Genomic DNA, 12,018 nt, shown 5'->3' on the forward strand with positions numbered 1-12,018 from the left:
TTGTGCTCCCAGTTTAACTTCTCGGAGACCTAACCTTAATTTATCAGTGATTTGGCCAAAGTTGGGTCTAGGACCATGACTTGAAATGGAGCAAGGCCTATGGCAGTGCTACTGAAGTGCAGGGGGTAAACGGTTGATTTCTGAAGAAAACTGTACTCAAAGAAATCTGAGAAGGCCCAATGTCTGTCTAATATGGTGTTTCTTTCAGGGCAATAAGGTCTTCAAGGTTATATGTTTAGCAAACAGCATTTATTTTTTTCTTTCCCTATGATGTAAGGATCTCTATGGGAACTGAAATCAACCGCTCTTTCTCATACGAAAAGCTGTATAAGTTAATTTCTCTATGACAATTACCCTTCTTAGCAAAGAATACAAGGAGAGGCAGAATTTTTCATCACCAGACCAAATGCAGACTACACTTACAGGCAAGGAATTTAAATCTTCAAGGCCTAAAGTATAGGTAAAATAAGTAGTATGAGTAATAAGTAATATCCAGATGGAAGCAATATCAAGAACTCACTGAATTCCTGTAAAGGCATTTTCAAAATTAAATTCATGCATTTCTACTAAATTGTGAACTTCTACAAATTTATAAATTCAGCACTATAACACATTAACTCTATGGAATATAATTACATACTTCATTCAAAAGAAATAAATAAAATAAAGGTCAACTGAGGCCTCTGGAATGGTAGTTTAATAACATTATTAAGCAGAGTTTATTTGGCAAGGCAAATCGGATAGCAATGCATCAATAAGTTATAGCGAGTGCTATTCTGTGTAATAGAGAAAAAGGTTTCGTGTGAAGCGGAGTGTACAGATACAAACAACCAAAAAGGCAACCTGTGTATCTGAAAACAAAGCTGTGGCTTATGTTTGGCCACTTCACTTCTCTAAGAGAATTATTAAAAAAGAAAAAAAAAGTGCATACAAAGGGTAAATTTCATTATCATGTGAATATTTGAAACTCTCTGATATAATAAATCCCCTAGGATTATACGTCTGCTAAACAGATTTCCGTCTCTTTCCGAATACATTATTGATCAATTTAGCCATTGATTTAGATCCACTGGGTCTTCTCTTTTCTTTGAGTTTGAAGTTTGTCAGGATGTCCTTGATAATTCTGATAAACATCATTTCTACCTCCAGAGACTGCTCTGCTGCAGACAATTCACAGAACTGGCATCGGTTATCCAGTGCCAGCTTCTGCCCTTCTTCCCAGCCAACCTCTCGTACATGACAGAGATCTTGCTTGTTACCAACCAGAAGCACAGCTGATTCCACAGCTCTGAAATACAGAACACAACTCTGGCAAGATTATTTTGCATCTTTTTTTTTCTCATTAAGTGCATATCAAAATGAATTACGGACCAAAAATGTATATATACACACACATATATACATGTATGTGTATGTGTATATATATGTATATATATATATATTTTTGGTCCGTAATATATATATACATATATATATGTATGTGTAGATATATATGTATATATATATAGTGTGTGTGTGTGTGCGCATGCACACATGCGTTTGTGTTCCTTACAGTCTTATGTATGTCTATGACATATATCCCCACTTACTTGCAAAAATTATTTTAGATAGAATGTAGTGTGTGACACAGAAGCAACAAGACTCTTAAAGCATGGGCTCTGCACTGATATAAACCATTCTCGAATTATGGGTCTGTTTACTAATAAGGCATGATTGTTACTCTTCCCACTTTCAATCTTCCTATATGTAAAACAATGGTAAAATAACACTCGTTACACAGAATTCTCATAGAGATTAAATTAAATGATGGATGTAAAAATACCTAGCACAGTGACAGGCAACAAAAGATGCTTACCAAGTATTATTTTTCATTTCCTTATCAATTGAAAGAGAAGGACTAACTAATGTCTCTTTGCTGAATAGTTACTGTAATTCAACAATTTAGATATGATTTCCCCAGAGAAAATATTACTCAATACTCACTGCTGTTTGTTCTTTGTTAATATCCATTATACCATACTCTAGAGAAAAATGTTATGATCTCAGGACCTTGTACAATTTTTCTATTTATTTAAGCAATACGTTTCTTTGTGAAGGTAATGTCTTCAGCAAATATCAATGTATTATCCTTGGTTATAGTGACACATTTCTAAAACAGAATTTCATTTGAAGGCTACAGTAAGACAACTAGTCCTCAAATGCCATGGAACTCTGCCAAGTTATCCACTTGAGGGGAAGTATGGACAAATGCAGTCTTCAACTCTATCTGAAGAGATACTGTCTTTATATTCTGCTCAGAGCTGGCTTCATTCACATGATGGTGTGAGTGGTGAGGGAAAAAAAAGCACAGTATGTAGACTTTTCAGAGTATTAGTATTTTTTTCTGTGTAATTCAGAAAATTATTGTAAAGGATTAATGGGAAAGAGTAAGTCAAATATTTTGAAGACTGAGTCACAAATATCAGATGCAATTAAAAAAACAGTAACATATTTTGCTATTCTAGTCTATCTACAGATTGAGAACCGGAAATACTGAAAAACATTTAGTACATTAATAAAATTGCCTGGAAAATATCAAGTATAGGTGTTTTCACTTTTATGCTTTTGATTATTCTTAAGTGATTCTTTTGATTTGGAGGAATAGCAAAAGAAGTTTATTACTATAACTTATCTAAGTCATGCTACTTAAATATAAGGTATTTAATGCTTAAAACAATGGAATTCAAAAATATCTGTAATATTAAAGGAAATCAGAGCTGTGAGGTACCTTGGTAAAATCACATCTTTTCTTCTACCATGTTTCTATCAGTTTTATAATCAGAAAAATTAGGTCTAGAGATTAAAGTGGTTTTCCTAAGGTCAATCAGATATAAACAAGAATGTACACTGATTGACTCCAGGGAAATACCCTTGGTCAATTATTATCCATGTTTTCTTGATAGGGGGCATTAAAATAGATATAAAACACATATACACATTTTCAGAACTAATACTGTGTTTCTTGATTCTCAGATTAGAACGTTATTTCAGACTCTCAGGGCAAATCTGATCCAGAGCACAAAGAATCTTTTGTAGCAGCATCTTGAACAAACATCAATATTTTAAATGCAAAGGCTAAAACAAAAAATAAGGAAAGCTAAGTGGGAAATTCAGATAGTTAAACTTACACCTACTAATACAAGAAGGGTTTAAGAGACGGTTCTGTCTTCCTTCAAGCTACTTCTGTCAAAACAATTACAATGGGAAATCATTGATCAGCTCTTTATTTTAGGAGGTGAAGGAGAAAAATGCGTTCTCATACTTAGAAATTGTAATGGTTTGACTCTTCCGTCTATTTTGCTTTGATAGATTGAACAACCCAGTGACGAGGAATTGGATGCCAAATGTAATAAATTTGGATTTATTTAGTATCCTTAACATTTCTGTGGGAATGAAAAGGAAAGGTTGCAAAGTGAACTGTCTTGTATACAGAGGACCAGGGTTTTGCAAGTGAGTGTCATGTTAACAATAGAATCTGTCTTGTAAAATAGCCATTTACTCAGAGCAAGTAACTGTTTATGTCAGCCGGGATATAAAGTATTCTCATCTTATTCCTTTTACTACATGTGTAACTCCTGTGGAATGGAAGGTGAATTGTTCAGGGCTGTTAAATTTTGTAATTGGAAGGCTGTATTAAACTCTTCCTAATGATGCTTATAGCTATACAATGATTTACTCAAAAGGAAGGAGAGAGGAATGAAGAATATCTTACCTTTTACAATGACTAGTTTGTGGCTCCCGAATTCTGTAGATCAGTGCTTTTGCAAAAGCAAATGAGGACCTGTCACTGATGTCATACACAATAACAAACCCATCTGCCCAGTGTAGCTCACTTGTGAGGGAAAATTTTGCTTTCTGTGGCTGCAAACAAATCAAGCACATTGAAACTGGTAGTAGAGTTCCCCTGCATTTTACACCTTAGACAATTAATTAATGGAAAGCCCATTTCACCTAAAAGAGACATTAATAAGCCAAAGACTGAAGATATTTTCTAAAATGTAGTTTCCTTGGTTCTCTCTTCCTTATCACTCTTTCTTTAATTAAAAGTGATTAAATGCTTAAAATAAAGAGAAAGTATAATAAAGTTTTATTATCTATCTCATTTGCAACTTTTAAGAAAATATCTTAAATTTTTTGAAAGTTGGATAAGCTGTAATAATTGCCCTTTGAATTAATATTCACATATTTGTTTTGAAAAGAGAAAATATTTTCTATCAGTATTAGTAAATGGGTTATGTGTTGATTTTTGATACTAGATTTAAATCAGAGGAAAAAAAAAAAAAACACCGATGAGGTTTAGCTAAGAACATTTAAGGGATATTTTACATAACTAAATGAATCTGTGTCCTGGAGTTGTTTTATTTATTTTTTATATATTTTTTAAAGATTTTATTTATTTATTTGACAGAGAGAGACACAGCGAGAGAGGGAACACGAGCAGGGGGTGGGAGAGGGAGAAGCAGGCCTCCCGCTGAGCAAGGGTTAGATTCCAGGACCCTGGGACCAGAACCTGAGCCTAAGGCAGATGCTCTCACTGAGCAGGGAGCCCGAAGCCCAGGACCATGGGATTATGCCCTGAGCCGAAGGTGGATGCTTAACCAACTGAGCCACCCAAGCACCCCTAAACTATTAACTTCTAATAGCTATACTGTGAAATCCTAGAAATATAAATGCAGTCTGATATCACTATTTTAAAGATATTTGTATTATGGTAATTTTTGTCATAACTTTACAGAGAAGCTAGATAATGGAATTTATAATATTAAAAATAATCTCTTAAAACTTTAATTAAAATTGAGAATAAATTTCAGTTTTAAGATTGACAACTTTATTTTCATTTACTCTTCTCCAATCTTCTTCAAATCATGATTGAAAAAATAAAATAAAAGCATATTTTGTTTTACTTACTTGAGAACAAGGATCGTATATTTCTAGATTCAGTTGCTTCCCTTCCAAATACAAATGCTTCCTATAGATAGATTCTGCAAAATATGCATATATTCGTTGCAGCATAGAAATACTCCAGAATAAAAAAAAAAAAAAAGAACTCATATTTGAATCACAGTCTTGCAAATGCAATTGGTTATCTTCTAATAGAATAGTACAGTAGCTTTTTAAAAAATGTTAGTGGTCAAATACATGTATTTGTTTTATTTGTTCATATATATGTGTATATGTGTGTGTGTGTGTGTGTGTGTATATATATATATATATTTCTTACAAATAAACTTCACCACCATATCTATTCAACTACATGCTATTGTGCTTATATACTTATCTCCCATCCTGTAACTATGGATGAGTTATCTGTGTTTCTATCTAAGGTCAATGCATTCATTATACACTAGTTACCAATTACTCTGATCTACTGAAAGACATGACCCCACCAATTTTACCTCTTTCTTCTGCATCATAAATTTTTCTTTACTACATCATTATTAACAGCTGAATTTCTAACAACAATCCTTTAGAACACCCAATCTCTTCAACTATTGCCCTATTTCTCTGTTGGCCTTTTAGTTACATATCCAGCCCCCCCACCCCGTGTCCAATTTCTCTCCCCCAAGTTCTTTCAGTTATTCCAATCAGGCTTTAGCTCCAATAACTTAACTAAAACTGTTCTTATCAAAGTTATGGTTTTAGATTCAATGGGTAATTCTATATCTTGATCTTACTTGCCCTACTAGCATTAATACAGTCAGTCACTCCTGCCCCCTTAAAAGGTTTCCTTCACATGGTTTTCAAAGCAACATATTCCCCTGTTTTTTATTTCTTTATTCTTTGTTGCTCGGTATTAATCTTTTTTATTTTTCCCCAACATGTCCTCTCCCTCTCCAAACATGGGTCCAGTTTATGGATCTCTTCTCTATCTAGACTCCCTTGCTAATCTCATTCAGAGTTTTATAGAACAATTTTTGCTAAAGAACCCAATTTATATCTGTAGCCTAGACCACTTCCTTGAACTTCAGATGCAAACAACTCTTGCAATTGCACATCTCCCTTTAAACACCGAACAGACATCTCAACCTGAAACACTCAAAAATGAATCTCAGATCTCCCTAAAAAGACTGTATCTTCCAGTTTTCCATTTCATTAAATGACATACCCATAACTCCAGCTGATCGGGTTAAAAGATTTAAGTCACCCTTGATCCTGTCTTTCTCTTGCCTTCCATATTTATCCTATTAAAAATTTCTTTTTATCCTATATTTAAAGTATATTTTGAATTTGTTGTTCTCATCATCTCTATTGCTAAAACATCATTATATTTTGTTTAGATTATTACAAAACCTCCTACTTCATCTCTCTGCTTTACTCCTCTCCTAATTCCCTTCTCATGCTTAGTCTATTCTCAACATGGGAGCAAAAGGGAACCTTGTACCCAAATCATATCACTTGTCTGATCAAATCTCTCCGAATGGCTCCCCATCTCACTTGGATAAAGCAAAGCCTTTAAAAGGCTAAGAATGGCCCTCATTGTCTAGTCCCCCATGACTTCTCTGGCTATTTCCCTCAAATTCTTCACACCTAAGCTACACCATCCTCCATACTATTCCTCAACTTTTTCAGACATTTCCTGCCTCAGAATTTTGATAATTGTTCCTCCTGCCTGCATGTAATCCCCCAGATATCTTCATGACTCAGTTTTCACCACCTTTATGTCTCTGTCCAAATGTCACCTTCTCAGAGAAGTCTACCCTAACTACCCAATTTTAAATGGCCACATACCATTCTAGTGCCATTCCCCCATGCTGTTTTCTTTTTCTTCATAGCATTTATGATCATGTGACATAACTTAATTTTTTAAATTGACCCTTCCTTCTGGAATGTAAATCTTATGGAGGCTTAGATAATTGTCTTTTTTGTTCACTGCTATAGCTTCTCTACCTGGAAAAGAATCTGGGACATGGTAAGTGCTCAATAAATATTTGTTAAATGAACAAAGGACTACCTTTCTGTAACTTTTCCTCTGGGGTTTAATTTAAGACCTACTTCTTTCCAAAATGGTACACTGACAAAAATCATGCCCCACTCTGGCAATGTAACCCATAGTTTAAAAGATGTAGCAAACATTTGGGAAACTAACTTCAAGGGGTTAGGGATGAATATTAAAACAGGTTACATTTAATAAAATCTGTTATAGTTTCATTAAACCTTAAAGTACATTTTCAGACAGTTCTTTCTAACTTCATAGGTTTACTACTGACTGTGAACCATAAAAGTTCCTTCTAGAAATTTAAAAACATCTACTCTCAACTCAAAAACTGCCAGCAGGGGTCACAAACTCTTAACTTCTTAGAATTTTATTATTTTTCCCTTCTGGTCTTCACTCACAAGATGAAGTCATTCTTTCTATTTTGTCCTCATTCAAGGATAACCTTTTGCTCATTTGATTATCTTTTCAAAATGTCTCTAAGTCTTATTTTTTTAATGAAAATGTGCCAGCCAAAATTGTATACACTTCATTTGTTTACATAACTATATCTTATAAAAGATTAATGGGACGTTTTGTGGTTGCTGCTATTATTTTGGGGTGTGGTCTTATTTATGTTATATTTTTCTTTGTTTTGTTGTTTTGGAACATTTTTTCATGCCTGATTCCTATTTTGTGTGTGTGTGTGTGTGTGTGTGTGTGTGTGTGTGTGTGTATATATATTTTTTAAAGATTTTATTTACTTAATTGACAGAGAGAAAGATCATAAGTAGGCAGAGAGGCAGGCAGAGGGGGAGGGGGAAGCAGGCTCCCTGCTGAGCAGAGATTTGCCTATGTGGGGCTGGATCCCAGGACACTGAGATCATGACCTGAGCTGAAGGCAGAGACTTTAACCCACTGAGCCACTCAAGAGCCCCTATTTTGTGTTATAGTGACTGAGGTTTTTGACCTGAGAAGTGAAACAATAGGAATTTCTCTTTCTATGTATTTCTTTTTTAATCAGTTTCCAAGCACTTTCCCTAAAATATTCACAATGTCTTATTGCTGAAATAGTATCTTAGATACATGTAGAAAGCAATACAATACTTTAAAGTTACTTTTAAAATTCTCTAGAGAGACGCCTGGGGTGGTTCAGTTGGTTAAGCCACGGCCTTCGGCTTGGGTCATGATCCCGGGATCCTGGGATCGAGTCCCGCATCGGGCTCCTTGCTCGGCAGGGAGCCTGCTTCTCTCGCTGCCTCTGCCTGCCTCTCTGCCTGCTTGTGTGTACTCTCTCTCCCTCTCTCTCTCTCTCTGGCAAATAAATAAAATCTTAAAAATAAAATTCTCTAGAAATGTTACCTCATGAATGGAGGCACTAAAAAATATTTTTTAGTGGAGGGAATTATTTCTCATGGAAAAATACACTTGCAATGATAACTTCCTATTACTCAAGGAATTATTGAACAGAAAAATCAAAATCATTCCCCTTTTTCCCAACTCTTTTTTTTTTAAGATTTTATTTCTTTATTTGACACAGAGAGAGAGATCACAAGTAGTCAGAGAGGCAGGCAGAGAGAGAGGGGGAAGCAGGCTCCCTGCTGAGCAGGGAGCCCAATGCCGGGCTGGATCCCACGACCCTGAGATCATGACCTGAGCCTAAGGCAGAGGCTTAAACCACTGAGCCACCAGGGCGTCCCATCTCTTTTTCCCAATTCTCATGTTTGTTTGTTTTTAATAAATCAGTTGTTCTTGTTTAAAAGGCAAAAACACTTTTCTCTCATGCCTTAAGTCAGGTGAGATATTAGTACCATTATATTGATTAATTGCTGAGCAAAAAATATACTCAAACTCTGGCAAAATTCCTCACTTTTTATTAATGCCCCACTGTGGTATTTCCCATATGTCATGCTAATTCTGATCAAAATAAATTTAGAGCAGAGTTAGTAAAATGATTCTAAGATTATATTAAGGTGCTCTGGCACCTGTTTTGAATTTCTCTGAAACTTAGATAAGCCACCTAGATAATTATGATATGATCTTTAATCAAGGCATAATTTTCCTGTTATTTTCACACAGTTTTACAATTAAAATAAGCTTTATTTTGTAGTTCTAGTACTTTTATAATTAATTTGTCCTTATCTTTCAACAGATGTTTATTTAATTTCAGAACTGTTTTATAGTTTACAAAATTATTCATACTCACATGCTTTACAATATTGGGGGAGGGGAACTCAGTTTCAATGTTCTTCTAATTCTAGCCTGAAACAAACAGCCTTTCTAATCCATCTCACTTAACATCAAGTTGGGTGAATTTTATCATATAAGAACATTCAATTCAAGTACCTATTTTGGCATTTCTAACCAGAACCTGTATAAATATGTTGCATAAAAGTGCAACAATGGAAAATTCTATCAAAATGCTTCAGTGATCTTAATTGTGATTTAATTAAAATGCTGACATTTTAAAGGTGAAAAAAAGTCTCGAGTGGTAACTTACCAAAATTAGAGGCATATTCTCCAATGAATCGTTTGGTAAGAAACCTTACTGTGAGGGCTGCAAAACAAACATGCTGGACTTAGGGTTTTTTTTCTGTTTTAGGACACAACTTAGCTATGTACATAAGGTTTTATCTTTCAGCTCAAAAATTACCAAGCATTAATGCAGACCTTAAAGCTTTATTAAATTCTAGTCTAAATAATAGTCAGCAAGATTTTCACTGTACAACCATAAAGATTAAAAGACTAGAAAGAAAGTGATCTGCCTATTCAAAACACTATGTAATTAATTCATGAATGTGAACATGTAAAGCAGCTTACTTTATGTAACAGAAACAGAGTTCTCATTAAGTTTGAGATTCAAGAACTATAACATCTCTTTATATTCTTGATTGGATTAAATCTGGCTCCAAGGTGCTGCGTGCTAATAGTGACAAAGACAAGACCAAGCATTTATAGCTGGTTGTGAAGATACTGGGACTTCAAACTCCAGGAAACCCAGAAAAGGACCTCTAGTGTCAGTTCGTCTTGTTCCAGCTCCTGGGTCTGGCCAGGTGTATGGCTCAGGAAGGTCAGGCAGCTCTGTTGGTGGTGTCCTGACCATCATGATGGAACCAAAAACGAAATCCAGTGAAATAAAACAAATCCATGGCTTCCAAAGTCAGGGCACCTGTTGCTCAGTCCCCATGCATCTATAAAGCCATGCGCGTCCTTAGTTTTTTCACTCTAATAATGTTGCATTTAAAAAATAATCCAAGCCACTAGACAACAGTAAATGCCTGGGGGGCTCAGTTTGTTAAGCATCTGACTTCAGCTCAGGTCATAATCTCGGGCTCCTGGGATTGAGCCCTGAGCTGGGCTCCCCACTCAGCAGAGTCTGTTTGTCCCTTTCCTTCTCCCTCTGCCCTCCCTCTGCTCATGCTCTCTCTTTAATTAATTAATTAATTAAAAATCTTTTAAAAAATCCACAGGTCTCCATGAACTTTCCTCCACCCTTAGTCTCAGAGCAGAAGAATCAGTTCAAGACCATTGTTTGGCTACTAGTGGATGTGAGGGCCAGTGTGGTGGAGTGACAAGTAGGTGGGACAGTGATGGAGGGATTTACTATTTTCCCTGTGAGTTTTTAAAAAAAGTATAAGTTAACACATATCTTTCTCAAACTGTCTATAAATTCTACAAATATACAGTTAATTGTATTTACTCATAAAAATGAAAACTCCTAATGAAAAGTAATATGCGTATTTATACAGCTGTATCTATCTATTAGGTCAATATATTTCTCTCTCTTTCTCCACTCTGAACCACGCCATGGGAAACAACACCACTCACCAGATTTGCCTGTTCCTTCACCACCCAGGACAGCAAGTTTCACATCATTCATCCTGTCTTTCTGCTCCTGTCTTCTGGAGCTATACTGACTTGAGTCCAGCATGTGCTTTTTAAAATACTTTTTATTAATGCTGCTATCATTTCTCTAAGGCCAACTCCGCCCCATAGTCCTATCATCCAATAATAACTTTAAAAAAATGTTTTCCTGGAGTCTTTTTAAACATATTTCACTAAGGAAAAAAAAAAAAAAACACTGCAGTTACTGTTTAGACTTAAAGTCTTCTTAAGTCAATAGTTAAGAATTTCTAGACTAAGCTAAAAAAGCTTAGCTCCCAATCCTCTATTTTTATGTACACAGAATCTTCCTTTCCTTAGGATATAGAAAAATTATTTCATTAAGAAAGCTTTTAGATGATGAGTATACATTCCTGTAAATCTACTTAGATTGGATCAGTTTTGATTTTTCTATTAATATGTGAGCCTACAGCTTCTTGGGCTTCTTCTGTGAAAGACAAGGGGAACAAGTTAACTCAGTCATGAAAATAAATGAGAGAAAGAAGAGGATGGCTACCTCAAATGTATTAGTTTAGGGTTGACAACAGGGCACACAAATATCTAGCCCATGTGTTGGGGCTCATGTGAGTCATGTGAGGCTCTGAATGAGATATGTGGACACAAAGGGTTTTACATTGTCTTTCCTGATAAACAATCCCTCTCTCTTTTTTTAAATTTTATGCCAATAGACAACAGTGAGTTTTCTGAGAAAAAAAATAATAAACCAAGCAGCTTCATTTTGCTTAAAAAGCAATAAACAGAAACCTACATTTCCTTCTAGAGTACTTAATAATTAGGAAGAAAAGAAATTCAAAAAAAAAGGAGTAAGATTTGGAAGGGGTATTGTGATACACTTTACTCCTGCTATGATCTAAAGAGGTAAATTTAATAAGCAAAATGATGGGTCTTTCATACTTTTAACCACTTTTCCCTACCACAAATCCCTGTATTACTTTCTTCCTTTTCTCTTTCCCCATTTGTATATGTATGAATCGGATGGTTGAGAAAAAAGTACAACAACAAATACAAGAATTCAATCTTATCTACTCAATTTTGAGGCCCCGGTAAAGGAGTTCCATTTCTAAGCTGGGTTGATCACAGGTATAACATGATATTTTTAAATGCATTTATTTAACAAATGTTGAGTAACTGCCACTTTTTATTGAAGCTATGTTGGGTTTACA

General features: G+C 35.0%; 1 protein-coding gene across 2 annotated transcripts; it reads right to left on the minus strand.

Annotated features, from left to right (window-relative positions):
* Positions 1-229: 229 nt before the first annotated feature.
* Positions 230-10,883, minus strand: RERGL (RERG like; the record flags this gene model as incomplete). 2 transcript variants are annotated; one of them, XM_080811596.1, is made up of 5 exons in its annotated part: positions 238-1,288; positions 3,752-3,900; positions 4,948-5,021; positions 9,453-9,509; positions 10,781-10,883. In XM_080811596.1, 5 exons carry the CDS (start codon positions 10,881-10,883, stop codon positions 1,006-1,008), a joined length of 666 nt encoding a protein of 221 aa, XP_080667722.1. In that variant the 3' UTR covers positions 238-1,005. The 2 variants fall into 2 exon arrangements, with proteins under 2 accessions (XP_080667723.1, XP_080667722.1); XM_080811597.1 differs by lacking the exon at positions 9,453-9,509 and having other exon boundaries at positions 230-1,288; positions 10,781-10,872.
* Between the last annotated feature and the right edge of the window lie 1,135 nt (positions 10,884-12,018).

The sequence above is a fragment of the Martes martes genome (genome assembly GCF_963455335.1).
Source record: "Martes martes genome assembly, chromosome: 8".
Lineage (NCBI taxonomy): Eukaryota > Metazoa > Chordata > Mammalia > Carnivora > Mustelidae > Martes > Martes martes.